Source organism: Odontesthes bonariensis, chromosome 8 (assembly GCF_027942865.1).
Source record: "Odontesthes bonariensis isolate fOdoBon6 chromosome 8, fOdoBon6.hap1, whole genome shotgun sequence".
NCBI classification, from domain to species: domain Eukaryota; kingdom Metazoa; phylum Chordata; class Actinopteri; order Atheriniformes; family Atherinopsidae; genus Odontesthes; species Odontesthes bonariensis.
The window spans coordinates 24,906,607-24,931,995 of NC_134513.1; the positions used below are offsets into that span (position 1 = coordinate 24,906,607).

The 25,389-nt window shown below is 41.4% G+C and overlaps 1 protein-coding gene and 4 non-coding genes across 9 annotated transcripts in view; 4 read left to right on the forward strand and 1 right to left on the reverse strand.

Annotated features, from left to right (window-relative positions):
- The first annotated feature begins 7,609 nt into the window (after positions 1-7,609).
- On the forward strand, positions 7,610-7,681 carry trnam-cau (transfer RNA methionine (anticodon CAU)). Its single transcript has one exon. It is a non-coding gene; the product is annotated as a tRNA-Met (tRNA).
- A 268-nt stretch (positions 7,682-7,949) lies between these two features.
- trnal-uag (transfer RNA leucine (anticodon UAG)) lies at positions 7,950-8,031 on the forward strand. The gene has a single exon. It is a non-coding gene; the product is annotated as a tRNA-Leu (tRNA).
- A 1,019-nt stretch (positions 8,032-9,050) lies between these two features.
- Positions 9,051-9,122, forward strand: trnam-cau (transfer RNA methionine (anticodon CAU)). The gene has a single exon. It is a non-coding gene; the product is annotated as a tRNA-Met (tRNA).
- Positions 9,123-9,390: 268 nt separating this feature from the next.
- trnal-uag (transfer RNA leucine (anticodon UAG)) lies at positions 9,391-9,472 on the forward strand. Its single transcript has one exon. It is a non-coding gene; the product is annotated as a tRNA-Leu (tRNA).
- Positions 9,473-22,528: 13,056 nt separating this feature from the next.
- Positions 22,529-25,389, reverse strand: part of LOC142385509 (NACHT, LRR and PYD domains-containing protein 3-like) — a 40,765-nt gene continuing 37,904 nt past the window's right edge. For all 5 annotated transcript variants that reach the window (XM_075472116.1, XM_075472119.1, XM_075472118.1 and 2 more), the window contains 3 exons: positions 23,525-23,698; positions 23,208-23,381; positions 22,529-23,055 (listed from right to left, as the gene is read on the reverse strand). In XM_075472116.1, coding sequence (XP_075328231.1) covers positions 23,034-23,055; positions 23,208-23,381; positions 23,525-23,698 — 370 coding nt within the window. In that variant the 3' untranslated portion in view covers positions 22,529-23,033. The remainder of the gene's footprint in view (positions 23,056-23,207; positions 23,382-23,524; positions 23,699-25,389) is intronic.

Sequence of the window (25,389 nt, forward strand, 5' to 3'; positions counted from 1 at the left end):
AGCTGATTTTCCTTTGTCTGCCTTTTGTGTTGAGAAGTGACACAGTTTTGTCAACCACTAAATTAAGTCTTTATTTCGTCATTGTTTGAAGTCAACCACGGAGAATATTTCTGTTTATGCAAATGAATTCAAAACTTTTGTTGAACCTGGAAACATCTCTGCAAGTGCTTATTATTTAATGAGTTGTAGACTTCCTCCTCAGAAGACTACTGTACTCTGATGTTTATTTTTTTTGGGACTTTTTTGAATGCAAGCGTACCCATACCAAGGAGTAAAATTTTACATTTATTGGCAAATTGTTCTGTATTATTACGGTCTCTCTATGGTTTTACATGTCCAGGGTCAGAGGAGACCAAGGTGTCAAACGTGGACATTGCCAGACTTATGTACGAAGTTCGGGGCTGTGACAGGGGAAGCTTCATCTCTGGGAAAAGTGTGCATAACCAAAGGTAATATGAATATGTATGTATGTAGTGTGTGTACTTATAGGTTCTGTCTATTTCTATTATTATATTTGTATATGTAACAACATCTATATAACATCTGTCCGTCCTGGGTGAGGGATCCCTCCTCTGTCTCTCACCCTGAGGTTTCTCTTGTTTTTCCTTGTCAGTGGCCTCCTTGCAGTTTTTCCTCAGTCGATGTGAGGGTCTAAGGGCAGAGGATGTTGTCATGATATTGTGTGAAGCCCTTTGAGACAAACTATTCATAAAAAACGGCTATACAAATAAAACTGCCTTGCCTTATATGAATTACAATAATTGTAGAATTAAAGTCTTTATGTTGAAATGGCACAATAATTACAGAATTGCAGTTTCAATTTGGGATCAAAATACTGTGATTTAAAAGTCCCTGCTGAAACCAATACCTAAATGTTATTTTTATCATTTAATAAACTGCATCCTAAAGGTGTTATGGTATAGACTGCACATTTTTAATCTTTTCTGCCAGGATCGAGCACTTGTGGTGCGATGTGTGGAACGGCGTGTCAAGCGTTTATTATGATCTGCTCCACACTCTTGAGGAGGATGGCCTGCTTGACCCAGCCAATTGCACGCAGCTTTTCTGTGCCCAGTACGTCTTTTTGCCCCGCATTCAGCAGGATCTGGAGACCTTCACAGATGGGTGGAATAACCACTCAATCCGAACAGAGGGGAACCTCAGTCCTAACCAGCTGTGGGAAATTGGGACGATTCAGGACCCTGTCAGCCCTCCTGACAATGTTGAGATAAAGGGAAAACTTATATTTTATTTACCAATGTTGTGGACAACAGCTATAACAATTTTTGTACTGTTTTAGGTGCCCCATCTTCCAGACGTGGCAATGACAGACATGGGTCAAACTGGAGTGCAGGTGCCTGAACTGGCATGTCCCTTGAGTATGCAAGAACTGGAACGATTGGATGAACTGTTCAATCCAACTGCACCTTCCTCGTGTTTTGGGGCAGACATATATACTGCAGTAGTAAACTATGTAGAGAGCATTCATGAACTACGACAGGAACCATAAGGGAAGGTTGAGACACTGTTTTGCAGAGAATCTTATCTGTGTACAGTGCCCATAGCCTGGGACCTGTAACACAAACTATCATTACTTCCCCTTCAATGCACATTCTAGCAAATCACTTTACATCCTAATGCACATCTGGCTTTAACAATCCAAAAAAATCATACGAACAATAAATAATTCATTCAAACTTCACATTACCACTATCACCATAGAGTGTTTCTCCTGATGATGTCACCAAGGTTATAAAAGTAGACAGTATGGAGTGCTTCCTCCTTTTGTTCTTGGGCCACAAATTAAACTCAAAGTAACTTGTCTGAAAAAATAAATAATTGTATAATGAACTTAATTAAACCAATAAACTTATTGTAAAATATACTTGTGTGTTTTGTTTTTTTTATCCACAAAAGCTAATGTATCTATAACCAAATAATGCAAACGCCAAAAAAAACCTGGGATAGTATGTGTCTACATCTTACAGAAAGATGGAATAAAATAATGGAATAAAGGGAGACTTGTTGTGGCTCTCACCCACATTGTCTTTTTCAATTCAGTATTTTCTGAATTTGAGAGTGAACAAAAGTATGTGAGAAAAAATGAGGTCTTTCACCTTGGTTTTATTTATTCAAAGTAACACGTTTCATTTAATAGTGCACCATTTGCAGCTATAAACCTTACATCAGAGAACCTGTTACACAAAAAAAACAACTTAGAACAGTATTTTCTGAATTTGAGTGATAAAAAGAGAACACTAAAATATGGGGGGAAAGAAAAAACATTTTCCAACGTTTGCCCACTGAGTGTCGTTGGCGCTCAGATCCCGGCCGGCAGAAATTGCTGCTCCTTGATTGGATGGTTGGTTGGCGCGTGGGTGGGCACCGGGTTGATTGGCAAGTCAGTAAGCAACATGCTGATTGGCTATTCACTCAGGCGTCAAAACAGGGTCAAAATTCACACATGCACAAAATGTTTTTACAACTTCAAAACTTTGTTACACATACACAAACTATTTTTACAACTTCAAAACTTTGTTACACATGCACACAATGTTTTTACAACTTCAAAACTTTGTTACACATACACAAACTATTTTTACAACTTCAAAACTTTGTTACACATGCACAAAATGTTTTTACAACTTCAAAACTTTGTTACACATGCACAAAATGTTTTTACATGGCCACAAAATATTTTTACAACTTCAAAACTTTATTACACATGTGAACATCATTGTACAAGTACAAAATCTTTCTGACCCTTATTTGATCCCATACAGGTTGCTTCGGTCAAAAGCCCTTTCCCGTTTACTATGGTGTTAAGTGCAAACCAAGACCTTTTAATCAACAATGTGCCTTTTGCTAATGATTCTGTCCTGCCCAAAGCACTGTAGAAGGTTGTGACAACACAGCTAGTTGAGCTGTGGTCAGAAGATTCTCATGCAACAAGTGTCTTGGCTGTTGTTTAAGAGGGCTCTTGAGGTAAACAAATAGTAGGCATAGCATTTGGAAGCAAGAACTCTTCTGAGGTAAAGCGGCCGCAATAATCTTTAAACCAGATGATGCAGTGCCAGAATAGCAATACGACATGGTATTGCTAAGCAAGGAGTAAAGTTGAGTTGCCAATGAAAATAGTTCTCTAGGAGAAGTCTGCAATGTCAGAAGTGGGATTTGAACCCACGCCTCCAGGGGAGACCACGACCTTAACGCAGCGCCTTAGACCGCTCGACCATCCTGACTGTTAAATGGGATGTTTGACGATACTGTCGGCGGGCCCAGGCATGATTTCAGCGAATATGTGGGTCTGCGTTGTGTTGGTGTTGAAGGGCAACATTGACGAGGCATGCAGCTTCATGGAAGACTCTCCTTCTGAGTGATGGGACTGTGATAGCAATGTTCCTGCACCTTGAAACGGGACACGAAAATCTTATTTCACTCATTGGCGATAGTTGTCTTTTCATCTGACAACTGTATCCACTAAACAGAAATTCCTCGTTGGTATAATGGACAGTATCTCTGCCTGTCACACAGAAGATCGGGGGTCGATTCCCCGAAGGTGAGGGCTCGGTCTTTTATCAACTGCCTGCCATCAAGTGATGATCGCTTTGATACTCTCACCCATCTTCGGCCTAAATGTCAATAGCCCCCTTCAAATAGCCTAACATGAGGCCAGGTTGCTTCGGTCAAAAGCCCTTTCCCGTTTACTATGGTGTTAAGTGCAAACCAAGACCTTATAATCAACAATGTGCTTTTTGCTAATGATTCTGTCCTGCCCAAAGCACTGTAGAAGGTTGTGACAACACAGCTAGTTGAGCTGTGGTCAGAAGATTCTCATGCAACAAGTGTCTTGGCTGTTGTTTAAGAGGGCTCTTGAGGTAAACAAATAGTAGGCATAGCATTTGGAAGCAAGAACTCTTCTGAGGTAAAGCGGCCGCAATAATCTTTCAACTAGATGATGCAGTGCCAGAATAGCAATACGACATGGTATTGCTAAGCAAGGAGTAAAGTTTAGTTGCCTTGCCAGTGAAAATAGTTCTCTAGGAGAAGTCTGCAATGTCAGAAGTGGGATTTGAACCCACAGCTCTGGGGGAGACGGCATCCTTAATGCAGCGCCTTAGACCACTCGGCCATCCTGACCACTAAAAAAAATATTTGACGATACTGTCAGCAGGCCCAGGCATCATTCCAGCGAATATGTGGGTCTGCGTTGTGTTGGTGTTGAAGGGGAACATTGACGAGGCATGCAGCTTCATTGAAGACTCTCCTTCTGAGTGATGGGACTGTGATAGCAATTTTCCTGCACCTTGAAATGGGACACGGAAATCTTATTTTACTCCTTGGCGATAGTTGTCTTTTCATCTGACGACTGTATCGGCCACATAGAAATTCGTTGTTAGTATAATGGACAGTATCTCCTCCTGTCACGCGGAAAACCCAGAGGTTGATGGATTGAAGCCATCCTCTGTTAGTCGATCATCTTGTTGAGTTCCACCAGTTTATACTATTCTCTTGCTATGCTCTCTTCTGTAAAGATGTCATGGCTTTAGATGTAAAGCACAAGAAATATCTATGGGTGTTGCACAGTGACAAGACTACAACTGGTACTCATCAGTTGTTATTCTGATTTAGAAAAGTTTGATCTTACAGGGTCTACTGACAACTGTTGATTACAATCCTTAAAGCTGCCGTCGGCTGGTTTTCAAAATTCCGAGTCTAAAGTCGAACTGATACAACTTTCAGGTCCCTCCCCCAACCTCAACCAAGCTCCAAACCGCCCCCCAAACCCCTCCCCCTCTGTGGTCGAGGTTGTGCACGTATGTTCACACCAGTGTGCGTGCACACAAGCTGGGGCAGACTCACGCTCAGCATGGAAGACATGGTTGGTGACTGTTCTGCTCAGATCTGACCGGGAGAACTTTCTTGCGCGTGAGAGGGGGGCGGGCTCGATAGCAGCGTGTGCACAAGCTGTGATTGACAGGTAGCGATTCCTCCCTCCTAACGTGATTGGTTAAAAACAGCGGGGAGCGCTCGATTTTTGAAAGCACGATTACAGGCTTTAGAGGGAGCTACAGAATTTGGGATTTTTCCTAAACAGCCTATTTAATATTCTACTTCCAGAATCCCAGGACAGTTCAAGCTAATATGACTAAAAAAAATTTTGCTGACGCCACCTTTCAGTTCAGTCCGTCTTTTAAAGGTGACGCTCCCTTGTAGTTGGCTCAAAGATATCTTTGGTAGTGTGGCCGAGTGGTCTAAGGCGCTGGATTTAGGCTCCAACCTCTGTGGAGGTGTGGGTTGAAATCCTACCACTGCCAATGTGGCTGCTTTCTTGGTGGCAGTTTCACAATCAAAAGTACAAATCAGTTTAAAAAAAACATCGCCATGAAGAAAATGGAACTCACAGGAAATCATACACATGTGCTGGTCCTTTGGGGAGGTAACCCATATGTCAAGTCCACTTCCACTTTCATCCTCTGATAAGGTTCAAACATGAATCCCAAATCTTTTTAGGTGCCCCTTTCAGTCTTAATGTGTGACGACAGAAAGAAAGCTCATTTTACCCAGTCTAACCTGTTACTGACATTTTGAAGAACTTCAGTTTCTTCTACTGCCAGAGATAAAGGGGACCTTGGTCAGAAATAATTTTTATACAGTGCACAGTGAAAATGAGTACACCCCTGTTGAAAAGTAACATTTTGAACAATATTTTAATACACACACAAGTTATTCCCAAAACGTGCATAGAGTAAGTTTAATACAACATCTGTTCAGCTTACAACAGAAAAGAAAGGTCAATAATATAACTTAAATGACATATTTGTCCATTTTTGTGAAATTATGCTGGTGCAAAAGTGAGTACACCCCTATGTTAAACTCCCTGAGAATGGGCCGTGTTGGCCCGAAATGTCATGAAATGAAAAGGCATTAAAAGGGAGGTCATCGTTGTGCGTTTCATCCTTGCCTTACATTGAAATTTTACATTTTGAGACTGCACCAGGCTAAAAGAGACGTGTGTGAGATTTGACTGAAATCCTATGGAGAGTATCATGATCTGCTTCAGTAGTCACAGTACATGTTGACAAGCATGTTTCTTTTGGTGAAATTCAGCTTCCTACTGTTGATGGCATCCATACAGCCCCAAACCATGTCACTCCCACTACTATGCTTGACTTTAAGCATGGGGCACTTTTCTTTGTACAAATCACTTTTTACCACCACACAGGCTTGACACCATCTAAAGCAAATTTGTTTATCATTGTCTCATCAGAGACAAACAAACTAAGGATATGGATTGCTGGAACCATGTCCTGTGATCTGATGACACCAAGATGAACAAATTTGCTTTAGATGGTGTCAAGCCTGTGTGGTGGTAAAAAGTGATTTGTACAAAGAAAAGTGCCCCATGCTTAAAGTCAAGCATAGTAGTGGGAGTGACATGGTTTGGGGCTGTATGGATGCCATCAACAGTAGGAAGCTGAATTTCACCAAAAGAAACATGCTTGTCAACATGTACTGTGACTACTGAAGCAGATCATGATACTCTCCATAGGATTTCAGTCAAATCTCACACACGTCTCTTTTAGCCTGGTGCAGACTCAAAATGTAAAATTTCAATGTAAGGCAAGGATGAAACGCACAACGATGACCTCCCTTTTAATGCCTTTTCATTTCATGACATTTCGGGCCAACACGGCCCATTCTCAGGGAGTTTAACATAGGGGTGTACTCACTTTTGCACCAGCATAATTTCACAAAAATGGACAAATATGTCATTTAAGTTATATTATTGACCTTTCTTTTCTGTTGTAAGCTGAACAGATGTTGTATTAAACTTACTCTATGCACGTTTTGGGAATAACTTGTGTGTGTATTAAAATATTGTTCAAAATGTTACTTTTCAACAGGGGTGTACTCATTTTCACTGTGCACTGTATGTGGAGCTACAGAGAGTCCTTAATAAAGCTTATACGTTAATGTCACACACAACTAAAGAGTCCCTTCAGGGTCACAGAATAAACAGTGAAACAGCACATGCAAAAAAAATGGATGTTACCACTGTGACATTGGCAAGCTATCTTTTCCAAGGCTCATGTTTGTTTTTGGCCGTTACTCTTTGGGGTTTTGTAAATGCAGGTCATGGATATGGCTGAGGACAGCGAGATGCTATGCGTGGTCAGTCAGTAGGTCTAACATTTGTACACTATGACTCAGAGGGCAAACCATTAATTCTGCACTGTTAAAAGCCTTGATGCAATGAATCCTAAGAAAATCATCCCAGTGGAGATGTAATGTTGGGGCTACTAGCCATAGAGACCAAAGTCATTTGAAGTAGCAGATTTTAAACTTCTGTATATCTACTAATGAAGGTGGCCTGTTAATATAGTGGTGTAAAGGGATTGAACTGAAAACGGCCTGAAGACGCCATTGAAAGTACTGCGGTGACTGCTAATGTTGTGATGGTAACTTGGAGGTTCCTAGATTTCCAAAACCTTAACCAAGACACATGGAAGCTGAGTTGCACAGCGCTTGTTCCGAGGTGCTTTAAATCCTCAAATGTATCTCCCAACACAATTTCCTGTCTTACGTCTACAGACTGAGATGCAAAAGCAGAGTGGCGCAGCGGAAGCGTGCTGGGCCCATAACCCAGAGGTCGATGGATCGAAACCATCTTCTGCTAGTCGATCATCTTGTTGAGTTCCACCACTTTATACTCTTCTCTTCCTATGCTCTCTTCTGTAAAGATTTCATGGCGTTAGATGAAGAGCACAAGAAATATCTATGGGTGCTGCACAGTGGCAAGACTACAACTGGTACTCATCAGTTGTTATTCTGAGTTAGAAAAGTTTCATCTTACAGGGTCTACTGACAACTGTTGATTACAATCCTTCAGTTCAGTCCAACTTTTAAAGGTGATGCTCCCTTGTCGTTGGCTCAAAGATGTCTTTGGTAGTGTGGCCAAGTGGTCTAAGGTGCTGGATTTAGGCTCCACTCTCTGTGGAGGCGTGGGTTCAAATCCCACCACTGCCAATGTGGCTGCTTTCTTGGTGGCAGTTTCACAATCAAAAGTACAAATCAGTTTAAAAAAAACATCGCCATGAAGAAAATGGAACTCACAGGAAATCATACACATGTGCTGGTCCTTTGGGGACGTAACCCATATGTCAAGTCCACTTCCACTTTCATCCTCTGATAAGGTTCAAACATGAATCCCAAATCTTTTTAGGTGCCCCTTTCAGTCTTAATGTGTGACGACAGAAAGAAAGCTCATTTTACCCAGTCTAACCTGTTACTGACATTTTGAAGAACTTCAGTTTCTTCTACTGCCAGAGATAAAGGGGACCTTGGTCAGAAATCATTTTTATATGTGGAACTACAGAGAGTCCTTAATAAAGCTTATACGTTAATGTCACACACAACTAAAGAGTCCCTTCAGGGTCACAGAATAAACAGTGAAACAGCACATTAAAAAAAAATGGATGTTACCACTGTGACATTGGCAGCTGGCTGGCAAGCTATCTTTTCCAAGGCTCATGTTTGTTTTTGGCCGTTACTCTTTGGGGTTTTGTAAATGCAGGTCATGGATATGGCTGAGGACAGCGAGATGCTATGCGTGGTCAGTCAGTAGGTCTAACATTTGTACACTATGACTCAGAGGGCAAACCATTAATTCTGCACTGTTTAAAGCCTTGATGCAATGAATCCTAAGAAAATCATCCCAGTGGAGATGTAATGTTGGGGCTACTAGCCATAGAGACCAAAGTCATTTGAAGTAGCAGATTTTAAACTTCTGTATATCTACTAATGAGGATGGCCTGTTAACATAGTGGTGTAAAGGGATTGAACTGAAAACGGCCTGAAGACGCCATTGAAAGTACTGCGGTGACTGCTAATGTTGTGATGGTAACTTGGAGGTTCCTAGATTTCCAAAACCTTAACCAAGACACATGGAAGCTGAGTTGCACAGCGCTTGTTCCGAGGTGCTTTAAATCCTCAAATGTATCATCCAACACAATTTCGTGTCTTACGTCTACAGACTGTGATGCAAAAGCAGAGTGGCGCAGCGGAAGCGTGCTGGGCCCATAACCCAGAGGTCGATGGATCGAAACCATCCTCTGCTAGTCGATCATCTTGTTGAGTTCCACCAGTTTATACTCTTCTCTTCCTATGCTCTCTTCTGTAAAGATTTCATGGCGTTAGATGAAGAGCACAAGAAATATCTATGGGTGTTGCACAGTGGCAAGACTACAACTGGTACTCATCAGTTGTTATTCTGAGTTAGAAAAGTTTCATCTTACAGGGTCTACTGACAACTGTTGATTACAATCCTTCAGTTCAGTCCGTCTTTTAAAGGTGACGCTCCATTGTAGTTGGCTCAAAGGTATCTTTGGTAGTGTGGCCGAGTGGTCTAAGGAGCTGGATTTAGGCTCCAGTGTCTGTGGAGGCGTGGGTTCAAATCCCACCACTGCCAATGTGGCAGTTTCACAATCAAAAGTACAAATCAGTTAAAAAAAAAACATTGTCATGAAGAAAATGGAACTCACAGGAAATCATACACATGTGCTCGTCCTTTGGGGAGGTAACCTATATGTCAAGTCCACTTCCACTTTCATCCTCTGATAAGGTTCAAACATGAATACCAAATCTTTTTAGGTGCCACTTTCAGTCTTACAGTTTTTCTCTATTGCCAAAACACAAAACCCAGTACTCTAAACCAAATGACCAGTTGCCTAAACACATTTAGTAAAACTACCCCCCATTTGCCACAACCACAAACACAATTCACCTGTAGACACTGTTCACAAAACCCATCCCCTTTTTCTCAAAACTCTAAACACATTTTGCCTTGCTAAAACACATTTTGCATATATCTCTGCTCCAATATGCATTGTGAAGCTCATGTGATGCAACCCACAGTCAGCAAAACTTGAACACAATGAACATACCTGGTGTCATTCAGTAAACACAACGACTCATAATTGAAAACACCAATTGCAAATTATGTTACCACACCTATATAAGTCAGTTTCCAAACAAAAATGGATGATCAAGGCAGAAGAAGAGGAGTTCATGGCCAGACCCCATGAATTTCTATTTGTGGATAAGGCTGGCTTCAACCTCACAAAAAGGATGAGGAGAGGCTGTAACATCATAGGACGGAGAGCTATCGTTGATGTGCCCGGCCAACGTGGAGGAAACATCACTCTCTGCGCTGCCATGAGTTCTAGAGGGCTTCTCCACCGACATGCTGAACTTGGTGCCTACAACACTGAGCGTCTCCTCACCTTCCTAGGAGAGCTCAGAGATGTTTTGCATGACAATGACCACCCGAATGCGGGGCCAGCTGATCACCACGACCAGCAGAATCCTGGGCCGGCTGATCTTCCCATAAATGTCATCCTCTGGGACAATGTTAGTTTCCATCGCAGCATCCAGGTCAGAGAGTGGTTTAACATCAACCAGCAATTTTTTACAGTTTTTTACGATTGAATAAACACTAAAATCAAAAGTATTACACAATTATCAAAAGCTTACACTCAACGAGCAAAACTCGGCCCAGTCAGTTCACACTTTTTGCAAAACAATACACACAGTGTTTTGCAAAACACTAAACACACTTGTACGCATTAAACACAGAAGTATATCAAGATGTCACTTCCTTGCAATTCTAAAGCACTGACTGTCAAATGACCACACCTATGTGCCAATTGGTTAAACACAGCCATCAGGTATGCAAACACAAGATTGCTTAATTGTAGACACACCAATCAGGTTTACAGTTTTTTCTGTTCGCTAAAGCACATTTTTTGTAACTTTGGCTTTTTAAGCTGAACTCTTCACACATATACACAAACATTTCACCAATGTAGCAAAACTGTAAGCACAAAAACTGATTTGCACTGAGTTTGAAATGTTAGAAAGCACAGTTTGCAAAATGTACCAAAGCAATCCATTGCACAACACTCTTTTTGCATAACTGTAAACACAACTCACTGCTTTACACACAATTTCCAAATGATGAACACACTCCTAGAAAAACTATACACATTAATGGATATTTTGTACACTATACTACTAATTATTAGACAACATGTGACAGGTGGACACAATTTTAGATAATCACTTCACCTTGCAACCAGCCTAGAAATAAGTCACAGGAAAGCTTTCTGTGTGGAGAACAATGGAAGGAGAAAGACTTGTCGGAAGAGTGAGGATCAGAGGAGGACGAGGCAGAGGACGTGAAGAAATAAGAGGGAGAGGACAACATGGACCGAGACAAGAAAATGAAGTCTTAGGAAGAGGACGAGGGGGGCAAGGAGCAAGAAGACGAGGAAGGGGAGGAAGGAGACAAACACACATAATTACAGATGACATAAGGGCCACATTGGTTGACCATGTCATCAACCATGGCATGAGCTACAGGGAAGCTGGAGAAAGGGTTCAACCCAATCTGAGCCGCTACACTGTAGCAAGCATAATCAGAACATTTCGCACTGAGAACCGGTATGTAGAGTCATTTCATACTCTATACATTTCATACTTCATTTCAACATTGCAGTATAGGCCTACTTGCAATCTGTACATAGAAATACATTGTACATGTTAGACAATGTAGCGTTACCGGGTATTTATATACCTATTAAATATAAGGATTTATGAGATGTTCTTACAGTCTCAAATAAACCTTACCTCGAATTCAGGGGCACCACCAACCTAGGTTTTGACTTAATTTTAAGTCACAGTCAGGTAGGAAAACTGTTCGAAATCTTACGATCCTGGTGTTAAATTAATATTCAATTAATATTCAATTAATATTCAGTCTCATATCTCGCTACTTTCGTGAAGTTCTCGTTTGGTTGGACAGACATTACGTAAAGAAAGCATACGACACAATCTGTGATTATAACATATATATAGATATATGAGCTGTTTATTACAATGATATGATCTTAGACATGAACCTTTAAACAAACAGGAGATGATTGGAATATGGGTGATTATATAAAACACTTAGTGAATATAAAATAAAATATGGGAATGGAGAGATACTGGAGTTATTCAAATAGTTTGGGTTGGCTGACTATTTGAAGCTAAATACTGACATTTCGGGTTAATTTATCATTCTGTGAAAGCCTCGAGACATCCATCAAACCCACTTTAAGGTGAAAACGGGTCGGTCTTACTGTGCTGAAGTTCTGTTCAGTCGGTTCGGACCATGGTAGCGGCCACGCGGGGTCCGAGGGGACTTCTCTTCCGCTCTCTGGGCCTTCCTGGCTGTGGTGGCTAACCTTTTTAGCTTCTCAGTTGCTTCTCTTCACAGGAAAACGGGGACGATGATGTCGAGGGCTTTACTGTGGGATGATCAAATCCATCGTTGTGTCAGAGTTGGTCCGTTGCTGCTTTCTCTGATGAAGTGAACTTAAGTTCACAGAAGATTAATAAAAGGTTGCTTGGAGTTGGCTTTCTTGGTAGGAAAAGGTGATGATGGCGTGAAACAGCGGAGGTTAGGACGTGCGACGTAGAAGGACGTGGATGGCGAGGGACGAACACAAACACGTAAAACGTGCATCTTCAGAGTATTTCAATCTGTTTCTTTGTTCGGATCTTTCTTTCTCGTCTCCGGGGTCTCACTGGGTTCTGGAGGGTCTCCTCCGGTCGTCCGCTGCATCGTTATCCACACGTCCTTCCGCTCTCTCCTGAGATTATGGAAAACTCCCAAACTCCGGCGAGCTCTTCTCTTCTGCTTAAACCATCTCTAAAAGTCTATGAGCAGCTGTTTTCTGCTCAAATCTCCTTCTGAAACTCTGGGTGGGAACTCTTCTGGAACAAGAGCCAGAGCACAAGAGAGCGTGTGTTTTCCGCTGTTCCGGGTTTTGACTCTCGGAGGCGGGGCTTACACTACTTTTTCAGCCAATGACATGCTTGAACTGTGTGCATGTCTCTGTAAGGTGATCTGTGCTAGGGGGATTTCTGGATGAGACAAAGAACTGTGTGTTTCTCCATTACTCCCATCTCAGAACATTTGTCTCGGTGATTCTGAAAACACCACATCTTGTTAAGATATGCAGATTAAAGATATAACATAGACTTGTAATATAAAGACATCAAAATAACACACATGATAAAGACAATTATGACTTTCAAAATTCAGGTGAATATCTATGAAATCGTGACATATGAATTGTGAATTACACAATGCTAATTTCTGTGTTAACAATGGGGACACTAAACAAATACCAAATAGATACCGAAGGGACATCGTTAGAAGTTACTAGTTGCATATATTGTCCATTTTACTGAGTCCTCTGGGATTTAAATGTTCAACTAATCAACACTGCAGACCACTAGGGGGCAATGTGGTTCCATCAGGCAGGTTGGGCATTTTCCACCAAAATCAGTTCTTTGTCAATATTTAAGCCAGAATCGTACAAATTGTCTCTATATGCGTCTTGTGATCAAGCGGGAAACCTGAAAGAAATTGTACACGGTTATCAAACACATTTAATATAGTTTTAAGATTTGACTAAAAGTGAGTCTTCTCAGTTCATGTGTATAGCCATCTGGTCGGTTTGCTGGTGAAGAGGGGTGTTAAAGTGTCAACTTTCGAGTTATGGTCTAGATAAGATAGTAAGTGTCCCACTTTTCCAAGAGTGAGTTCTTTGTTCATTCGAGTTTTCCAATTTTAATGGCAAGTGTCTGTTGGAGTTCGACTCCCCAAAAGCTCTTAAGAGAGTTGTAAATTAGGCAGTTTCTGTCTCTTTTTCCTTTGTGGAAAGAAAATGAAGATCTGGTTTATATCCACATATGTAAACATCCCCCACAGGAATGTTGGTTTTGTCAAAGTTTGAAAAACTCTTAATCCACACGGCACTGTGACTGCTACATTCCCCCATTCGAATCGGATCTGAACTCGTGGCTGATCCGAATCGCAGGTGAAGAAGTCCAGTGTGTCCGAGTCTGGTGGTTGCTAGGACTCTCAAGAGGGTTATGGTGGGTGTCTCGAGACAGCCTAATACAATTCTGACACAACAATGGCTATAAACGTAATTTTGTTAAGCTTACTTAACCTACGTAGTAAATGTCTAATAGCTAAAGATAATGTTCATAAGTAAAGGTTTCTAAGCCTATATAATTTCAAATGGAAAATCCTAGTAAAAAGCATGCCGATTTCTTTTGGAAAAAGATCAATGTTAGGGGAGAATTTTACTCATTGTTAGAGTCATGATCTAGGAATGTGGTGTTTCCTAATAGTTAGGAAATGAGCACGTTTACTACCTGAGTGTGAGCAATATTCGCAGGACTTTATACGAACAGTAATGTGTAACATATTTGTCGCGGCGGCGGTCCTGGACAGGGCTTCACTGTACAGTAGCAACGAGTGATATTCTAACTAGAGGATCCATGGTGAAAGCTGTTGTCAGTGTTTCACTGCTAATTTGGCTTTTAATTCAGTTGTAGACCAGTTTCCCCCATTTGTAGATGTCACATGGGTGAAATAAGGTAAGTTGAATGTGTCACCAGATGATGATAGACTTGAAGATTGAAGTTTTGAACACTGAGGTGTCCTGGATTCAATCTTGAGGCATCATGATACTACGGAGTAGTTTTATCGTGATTAGGTAAGTGATATTTTGAGGGTAAGCTTCTTTGCTTCCTTTAAGAGTTAGCTATGGTTAAAGGTTTGGTATTCGGGGTTACTAGAATGTTTGTTGGAGTGTATGGTCCTACCTCCAGGAACAGGCTAGCATTTCTGAGTCTCTGTTAGCACGGTTGGGTTCTGAACTTTTTCTTTTCTTTTAGTAGCAGACTTTTCAGGCTATCAATATCATCTTGACTGATGGCACTTATTTCACTAGACCATTGCTGAGCTTTGATGTGGTCCTTGTCGATGACTCTGCTCATCTCAGTTGTTTTCTGATCTGGTGATGGTTGTGACCATTCAGTGTGTGATGGTTTATAGCGAGACCGAAGTCTATAATTGCAGTTGCGGTTTCGAGCGGATTGCTGGTCATGTCGATTTTGAAAAGACATGTCTTTTTGCGGGTTTGAATGAACACTGTGGTTTTCACTGTGGCAGTGAGTTGGTTCATGGCTGGGCCATGAGGATTTGGAATAGTTGTGTTTGGAGCCTTTCTTAGGTCGTTGAGAATGTGGCCAGTGGGGGACCTCTGCTGGAGGTCTGCCACTTTGTCCCACTTCTAACTCTGGGGACCAAGAACCAGGGTTCTGGGTCTGTGTGGTGATGGGTTCTGGCTGTTTAGCTTGTCTATGTTTTTGGAAACCTAGACTGGCCCATTCACGTAGCTGCTGAATGGTAGCAGTGTGAGGGTTAGCTATAACTCCTAAGTGATAGCTGGTAGTTGGATGGAGGTTTTGAAGGAAAAGAGTTTTGAAACTCATGTCTTCCTCCATTCCGACCTTGTTGCTGAAACCAAAATAAGCTTTGAGGAGGCGGTAATAATACTGCTGAGGCAGCTCATTCCGTCCCTGTTTAACCATCATGGCAGCGGTTAAGCCAGATGGGGTCAGCTCGTCTGAAAACTCGCGTTCGAGTGTTTGGCAGAGGAGTGTATAGTCGTTCCGGATGTAATCGGGTTGACGTTCAATGAATCTACTGACTTCGCGGCTAGATGTAACCTTAATCAAGTAGAATTTGTTGTTAACTGATGCGTTTGGAAACCTTCGCAGGAAGAAATCAATGTCGTCCAAATATGCTCGGGTGTCATGTGGCGTCCCAAGAGTCGGTTCGAATCTGGGCACATGGCGAGCAATTTTGTCAAGCTCTTCGTCAGAAGGAGCTTGTGGAACTTGGGGTTTTAGAGTGGGAAATGATTGATCCGGTTTACCTGGATCATAAACGATCTTTTCAGATCTGAAAGAATTTGTTGTCGTTGAAGACGGGGGTGAAATAATTGAGCTCTTGTAGGCTGTTTTCACTTCAGGAAAAGGGTTCCCTCTGTCTTCCTGGGGGAAACCATGTGTTTCCTGTTCATGTCCAGTCTCCAAAGACTGACGTAGGTCTATCTCAACACCTTCTGGTTTATCTGATAGGTGTTCCTGCTGTGGATGAGCGGCGTTTTGCTCATCCTTAGCTTTGCTTAGCTGTTCTGTCAACAGCTGCATTTGTTCCTTTTCAACATTAAGATGCTTGTCATCAGTTGGCACTTTGGCTGTTAAATCCTGCACTTTCTGCAGAACCACGTGTAGAGATTGCTGGGACTGTTTTTGTGCTTGGTCCACCTTCTTCAGTTGGACTTGGGTTGAAATCAACTCTTGTTGGCAGTTTTGAAGTAGCTGTTCAAGCTTTTTGTTGTTTTCATTGAGTTGAATAATTTGTTGGTTTGAGTTTTCAACCCGTGTTGTTAACTCTGTTACTTGGGCATTAGCTTGGCAGGATGCCCTCTCAGTGGCTTTAAGTTGGTGTTGGAGGAATTTGGTTTCCTCCTGAAACTGTGGCTTTTTCTGTGACCGAGTTTTAAGTTTGTCAGCGGCTTGTTCCATCACTTGGTGTGCATGTTTAACGAACACCACAGCTAGACTACTTAACATTTTGGTCAGAGATTCTTCTTTGGGCTTTTTAGCTTTTGTCTCAGCCGATGGCTTTAAACTGATTGGCTCTGTTTCAGGTGTTTTAATGCATCTTTTCTTTAAGGCATAACCCAGTATCAACTGTTTTGTTAAGTCCATCATCTTGTTTTTCACTTGTCTCAGAAAGGGTTCTTTCTTGAAAATAAGTTTGAGTTTGGAACAAGGGAAAATAGTTGGGTTAATGTGAAGGTAGTTGGGAATAAGGATTGTTCTCCTGAAATTAATTTCTTCCTTTTGAATTTGTTTACTTGAGAAACAAATAAGGAAGGATGTTAAAATAAACACGACTGTGTTATTTTACTCAAAACTGGAAGAAATGCATTTAATTTAGAAGCTTATCATTAACCGTTATGGTAAAAAGAGGGAAAACATTAATGCTAACACAAAAGGGAACATACAAGCTCTTGGCTGTTGTTTTCTTTAAGCCTTAGTGTCTTATAATCAGTTCCTGTTAAGGTAATCTGATTTGGTGAAAGACACACATTTGAGATAAATTAGCTTCAATTAATGTTTCCAAATAACAAAGTTGGTATTGTTTATGTCAAACAATTAATTCAAATGCATTAAAGAATATTCAAATAAAGCTGGTATTCGTTAGTACCAAGCAAAATGATCAGCTTTCTTTGTGATCCTATTTAATGTGATCCTGAGCGCTCACATGTCAAAAAGCTTCAAGTGGGCGGGTTTGAGAGAAGGGAGTGAGGAGTTGACGTCACTGGTGACGATTTCTAGCACCGCCCACCAATAGTCCTTCAAGGATTCATTGAATTCGCCTCATTTCCCCTGGGGAATGAAAGGGTTAACGTCTCTCACAGACAGTGCACAAGCGATGTTGCAGTTTGCTCACAAACTTTTAAACACAGCTTTGCAACATTCACAATGCTTGACACGGCGGCCTCAGTTCAGAATGCTTCTAAAAGTCACCAACTTTGATAATAACAACGAATAGAGTCACCAACTCAATTTTTCTCCAGCAAAATTGGTCTGTCCACTACTGCCGTATATTATTTTAGTTAGGGCTTGTAAGCATTTTAAAAATAAACACACCCTCAGTTTTTTCTTTCAACTGGGTTCAACAGACACGGCGTTCCGGTCGTTTATTTAATAATACAAAAACAATTGACTGTTTAAGTCATTCATGCGATCACGTTTTGTGACCGTGTGTATTTTATTTATTTACTTTATTCATTTATTTTATCAGGAGCGACGGCTCTGACTCATTGAGTTAAGCTCAGCAGCTTTAACTTTCAATAAGTAATCTGTATTACTTTATTTTAGGCGTCACAACGCTCCGTTAAACAACGTTTAAACTCGCTCCCCCACTTCATGGGGTTTCAATATAGCACCTTGATGCTTTTTTTATGTCCGGCTGCAAGATTACAGCGGATCAAAACTCCTGTGTTTGAGGAGGCTCTGAGTTGTCTAAATTCACCTGGACTCGCGGCTGAATTTGTGATACTCATAAAAAAAAAATCAAATCAACCGTGTTGGAAACTCGCAACTACGGCCAGGCCTTTAAATTCAGCGTTCTTGCGCTGTGCATGCAATCTTTATTCTGGGAGGAAACAGCGGGGCTGCTGGCTGCTCTTCTGCGGTGTGCAATTAATATTGCGCACCCACGGATTTGGAGAGTTATCATGCGTCCACGATTACTCTGATAAAGTGCTTTTAGTCATTCTAAGTTTATAAAGACAGACACAGCCACTGCTTGCATTGCTCACACACAGATAATGAACCAGCCAATATCATGTTTATGCTTTCCTTCACGTAAGTCAGTCTACCGTAAAACGCCTCGCACGGCGCACCAAAAATATGTAGCGTTACCGGGTATTTATATACCTATTAAATATAAGGATTTATGAGATGTTCTTACAGTCTCAAATAAACCTTACCTCGAATTCAGGGGGCACCACCTACCTAGGTTTTGACTTAATTTTAAGTCACAGTCAGGTAGGAAAACTGTTCGGAATCTTACGATCCTGGTGTTAAATTAATATTCAATTAATATTCAATTGATAATCAGTCTCATATCTCGCTACTTTCGTGAAGTTCTCGTTTGGTTGGACAGACATTACGTAAAGAAAGCATACGACACAATCTGTGATTATAACATATATATAGATATATGAGCTGTTTATTACAATGATATGATCTTAGACATGAACCTTTAAACAAACAGGAGATGCATGGAATATGGGTGATTATATAAAACACTTAGTGAATATAAAATAAAATATGGGAATGGAGAGATACTGGAGTTATTCAAATAGTTTGGGTTGGCTGACTATTTGAAGCTAAATACTGACATTTCGGGTTAATTTATCATTCTGTGAAAGCCTCGAGACATCCATCAAACCCACTTTAAGGTGAAAACGGGTCGGTCTTACTGTGCTGAAGTTCTGTTCAGTCGGTTCGGACCATGGTAGCGGCCACGCGGGGTCCGAGGGGACTTCTCTTCCGCTCTCTGGGCCTTCCTGGCTGTGGTGGCTAACCTTTTTAGCTTCTCAGTTGCTTCTCTTCACAGGAAAACGGGGACGATGATGTCGAGGGCTTTACTGTGGGATGATCAAATCCATCGTTGTGTCAGAGTTGGTCCGTTGCTGCTTTCTCTGATGAAGTGAACTTAAGTTCACAGAAGATTAATAAAAGGTTGCTTGGAGTTGGCTTTCTTGGTAGGAAAAGGTGATGATGGCGTGAAACAGCGGAGGTTAGGACGTGCGACGTAGAAGGACGTGGATGGCGAGGGACGAACACAAACACGTAAAACGTGCATCTTCAGAGTATTTCAATCTGTTTCTTTGTTCGGATCTTTCTTTCTCGTCTCCGGGGTCTCACTGGGTTCTGGAGGGTCTCCTCCGGTCGTCCGCTGCATCGTTATCCACACGTCCTTCCGCTCTCTCCTGAGATTATGGAAAACTCCCAAACTCCGGCGAGCTCTTCTCTTCTGCTTAAACCATCTCTAAAAGTCTATGAGCAGCTGTTTTCTGCTCAAATCTCCTTCTGAAACTCTGGGTTGGAACCCTTCTGGAACAAGAGCCAGAGCACAAGAGAGCGTGTGTTTTCCGCTGTTCCGGGTTTTGACTCTCGGAGGCGGGGCTTACACTACTTTTTCAGCCAATGACATGCTTGAACTGTGTGCATGTCTCTGTAAGGTGATCTGTGCTAGGGGGATTTCTGGATGAGACAAAGAACTGTGTGTTTCTCCATTACTCCCATCTCAGAACATTTGTCTCGGTGATTCTGAAAACACCACATCTTGTTAAGATATGCAGATTAAAGATATAACATAGACTTGTAATATAAAGACATCAAAATAACACACATGATAAAGACAATTGTGACTTTCAAAATTCAGGTGAATATCTATGAAATCGTGACATATGAATTGTGAATTACACAATGCTAATTTCTGTGTTAACAATGGGGACACTAAACAAATACCAAATAGATACCGAAGGGACATCGTTAGAAGTTACTAGTTGCATATATTGTCCATTTTACTGAGTCCTCTGGGATTTAAATGTTCAACTAATCAACACTGCAGACCACTAGGGGGCAATGTGGTTCCATCAGGCAGGTTGGGCATTTTCCACCAAAATCAGTTCTTTGTCAATATTTAAGCCAGAATCGTACAAATTGTCTCTATATGTGTCTTGTGATCAAGCGGGAAACCTGAAAGAAATTGTACACGGTTATCAAACACATTTAATATAGTTTTAAGATTTGACTAAAAGTGAGTCTTCTCAGTTCATGTGTATAGCCATCTGGTCGGTTTGCTGGTGAAGAGGGGTGTTAAAGTGTCAACTTTCGAGTTATGGTCTAGATAAGATAGTAAGTGTCCCACTTTTCCAAGAGTGAGTTCTTTGTTCATTCGAGTTTACCAATTTTAATGGCAAGTGTCTGTTGGAGTTCGACTCCCCAAAAGCTCTTAAGAGAGTTGTAAATTAGGCAGTTTCTGTCTCTTTTTCCTTTGTGGAAAGAAAATGAAGATCTGGTTTATATCCACATACGTAAACATCCCCCACAGGAATGTTGGTTTTGTCAAAGTTTGAAAAACTCTTAATCCACACGGCACTGTGACTGCTACAACAATATGTATACTTCTGTAATATGTAAAATACAGTAATGTACAAATGATGCCATTGCTACTTTACAGAATTGCTAGAATTCCGAGAGCTGGGGGCAGAGAAAGACTGTTCACACCTGAGCAGGAGATCCACATTGTGAATATGGTGACGGCGAACAATACCATAAGGCTGCGTGAAATTCAGCAGCGTGTAATTGAAGATGACACAACTTTTGCAAATGTAAATACTGTGAGCATCTCAGCAATATCACGCTTACTTGTCAGAAACAAAATTTGCATGAAGCAGGTCTACAGAGTGCCCTTTGAAAGGAATTCAGAACGAGTAAAGCAACTGCGTTGTGAATATGTGCAGGTAAGCAACAGTATTGGTGTTGAATTCAGAAGTGTATACATGGTCCTTTTACATACTGAAGTGTATGTATTTTGTTTGTTTTTTCTTTTTTCAGAGAGTAATGGCGCTAGAGGCAGATGCCATGGGCCATGAGCTCATATTTTTGGATGAGGCAGGGATCAACCTCACTAAAACAAGAAGACGGGGCAGGAATGTCATCGGACAGCGTGCCATTACAAATGTGCCAGGGCAGAGGGGGGGCAACATAACAATGTGTGCTGCGATCAGCCAGAACGGTGTCCTTCACCATCATGCCACACTGGGCCTGTACAAGACAGACCTCATCATTGCATTCCTCAACCAGCTAAATGCCATCCTCACAAATGCACATCGAGCACACCAAACAAGATATGTCGTAATATGGGACAATGTTAGCTTTCACAGATCTGCTGCAGTCCGTAACTGGTGTCAGGATCATCCACATTTCACTATCCTCAACCTCCCACCTTACTCCCCTTTCCTCAATGCCATCGAGGAGTTCTTCTCTGCCTGGCGATGGAGGGTCTATGAGCGTAATCCCCAGCAGCGTATGGCCCTGCTACAGGCAATGGAGGAGGCATGTGGGGATATTGACCAGGCAGCATGTCAGGGCTGGATACGCCATGCAAGGCGATACTTTCCCCGCTGTCTTGCACTTGAAGACATAGCATGTGACGTTGATGAAATCTTGTGGCCAGATCCAGCAAGGCGTACGGATGTTCAGTAACTTCCTTTTGTTTTCAGTACACTTGTATTGAGTTTTCTTGTGTTTTTATTTACATGTAAAAAAAATATTTTTAGTTTGTTTTGGTGAATGTAAATAAACAGTCATGATTGAAGTGATTCCCTGTGTGTTTATATCAAACGTATTCATGATAAAAGTATGATTTACATTATGCAAAGAAAAGCATAAGCCAAATGTGTGTATCATTTCTACCATTTGTGTGTAGTTGCAGTGTGGGCGTGTTAATCAAAATGATAGGTTGTGTGAATGATTTGCCACAAAAATGCAATTTTTACAAAGGTGTATAATGTTTTTCAACCTTAGTTTGATTTTGCAATGTATCTACAATGCTTTGCTAGATTGGTGTGAAGTTCTTGTAGTTGTGTGTAGAGTTTTGCAAAAGCAGTCAAAGTTGCGAAAATCAGAAATAACTGTAACACTGACCAGGAGAGTTGGTCATTAATGGTGATGTATTCTGGTACCAGAAGAAAGAACCAGAAACATTCAGACTGATTCTTGATATTAATAAAGATAGTGGTGATGTTTATAAAGGTTATGGTCATCCCCAGGAAGATGATTTCTCAGCTGTGAATAAACAGAGCAGCTGTGAGTTGCAGATACAGAAAGTTAAACTCCATCATTCAGCCACCTACTGCTGCAGGTGTTGGAAGTCTGGTCTCCACAGGGAGAAATGATCCCTGCAGCCTGTACAAAAACCTTCAGATGAAAACATCCAAAGTGAAAAGAGAGAAAGATCTTCCTTCCAGGTCCCCACATTTTATTCAGCTTAGTTGTCTCTAAAGCTGCTCGTCTCTGACTGAATCAACAATTCGTACACAAGGCAATTCAAAGTGCTGTACAGCTACATCAAATCACAAGAAGGCAATAAAATCATAAAAGAAGGCAATCACACTGACAGCTTCTCATTTCCACTGATGGGTGTTTATCAAATCCATCAGAATCAAACAAAGTGAGATGTAACCAGGTCGAGCTGGAAGCAAAGAGAATAAAACAGCTGACAGATTTTACACGCTGGCTTTTCTTTAAATTCAGGTGGAACTGCAGGTAGGGATGGCAGCTGGGTTTATGGATCATTTCATTACTGATCATTTCTAACAACTTTAACTTTATTATTCCAAAGGAAGAAAAACACAGAATATAAACACATCAGCATGATATACATCATCATCCAGTCAGAGTCTCTCTGCACACAAGCTGCTGCTGCTTCATCCTCTCAGCTCACATCGTCCTGTTCATCACCATCACTGAAGAGATGGCTTCCATCTGTAGAGAGAAGAAAGAGAGAGGAGATAAACGAGTGTTTCAGAGCATCCTCAGCTGTCAGCTGCCATCAGCTTTAATAAATATAATAAATAATAAATAAAGTCTCATAAAATACAGCTGAGAGCTGCATGGACCTCCAACCCTCGACTGACCTCAGAGTCTGCAGTTTGTTGTGTGGACTCTTCACAAGATCAGACAGCTCCTTCACATCTGATTCCTTCAGGCTGTTCCAGCTCAGGTCCAGTTCTGTCAGATGGGAGGGGTTGGACTTCAGAGCAGAGACCACAGAAGCACAGCTGATCTCTGACAACCTGCAGCACACCAATCTGAATAAAGAATAAAACATTATTTAATGAATCATCATTTCATCAACTAAACCACTGAAGAAGAAAACAGACTTTACCATGAAGACCAGCACAACTTTCACATCATATTAATCTGAACAAACAACTAAAACATGGTGTCTGACCTCAGAGTCTTCAGTCCACAGTGTGGACTCTGCAGAAAGCTGCGCAGCTCCTTCTCTGCAGAGTCACTGATGGTGTTCCTGCTCAGGTCCAGTTCTGTCAGATGGGAGGGGTTGGACTTCAGAGCAGAGACCACAGAAGCACAGCTGATCTCTGACAACCTGCAGCGCTCCAATCTGAATAAAGAATAAAACATGTGAGCTGAAGCCAACAGGATGCAGGTTAAAACAGTCCAACAGAACAAGTGAAAAAGAGCTCTCATTAATATTAATGACAACATGCTGCCGCTTCAATAAAGACGGAGTGACTTCAGCTCTTAAACTCTGCCAGCTCCACCAGTGGCTCCATCCATACAAACTCATGTTGTGCAGCCAAATGATTCAAGTTTCAAAGAAAACAAACATGTCAGGAGGAACTTTGGAGCAAATGGGAACAAACTGATAGAAATAGAGATCAGGTTCACTGTTTTATTGAAGGTTAAAGGCACAAAAACATGGTGCAGTGATGTTTAATGGAATCATGGAATCAAACTTCTTTAAAGAGTCGACAGCAGCAGAACTTGTTACTGTGACTTGTTGTGTTTGAATATCTCAGTCAGTCCAAACATTACAGAGCCTTAGAAAAGTGTTGGAACCATCCAGAGGTGGACTGATTGATCAGTTTGGCTGATTGATGGATGCTGATGGACGCTTTGACTAACTATCAGAATCAGTCAGGTATTCTGGCAGTCAGGATTTAACCCCCCTGTCAGCTGACGTCCTGGCTCTCAAAGCTGGTCAGCAGCAAAAGTTTGAAAGTGAAAAAACGGATCAGAAGGTGGAAAAAAGTTCAGAATCTGACAGAAAGTGTGAATCTGAAAACAGAAAACATCTCAAATATGAAGAAATGAGACTAAAGTGGAAATAAAACACTATGAAAGAAGAATGAACTTTACATTCAAACTTAAATAAACGTCTGCTGCACTTTTTCACTTTGAATCTGTTTTTTGTTCCTCAGAGAAACTGATGAAGCTTCATGTTTCTTATCTGCTGTTTCTCAGCCTGCATTCACTCACATGCTGCTCACAGCAACTCTGAGCTCTTACTGAATAAAACAGCTGGGAACAGCTCCCACACAGCCAGCAGGGGAACAGAACAGCATGTATCTGCAGTGATGCAGCAGTCCCTGCCTCCCTCCTTCATGGCAGCTCAGTGATCATCCTTTGTGTCTGTGTTGGGCTCACCTGCACAGGGTCGCAGCACTTCACCTGTTCAGCTTCTCTTTGGCTGCACAGCTATCAAACACTGACTCTGCTCCATGTTTTCACACATTTCTCACCTGATGGAAAGCTGCTCACACACACTCACAGCCTCCTTCCCTCTGCTGTTACCTAGCAACAAGTTAGCTCACAGCTTTTCTTCCATCCATCGTCCAATCATGTTATTCTTCTTCTGATAAACTCTTCTTTGTGTTTTCCTCACAGTCACTAAATGTCAGCATCACTTTCAGTTGGACTTGACATTGTGTAACAGAGGGAATTATTGATAGAATTCATTAAATAAAGCTCAACTGAAAGTGATTTCCTTTCAGTTATCAGTGGGAGAAGCTTTTTGGCTGGATTTTGTCATCATGAATGAATCTGACTGAAGATAACTGCTGCTGTGATGAAAGCTGCTTTCTAACCAAGTCAAAGATTGTTCATTTCCAACAGTGTTGGAGGGGAGTTTGTTAGTATCAGCTGATTAACGGGCTTTTGGAGTTTTGCTGCTCCAAACTGTTGTTATTGTTTCAGACAGAAATATTCACCAACTCTGGAGCTCTAGAAGCATCAGCCAGTGATTCTAGATTTGTTTCTGTCTGACAGATTCACTGTGTTTTCTCATTATTT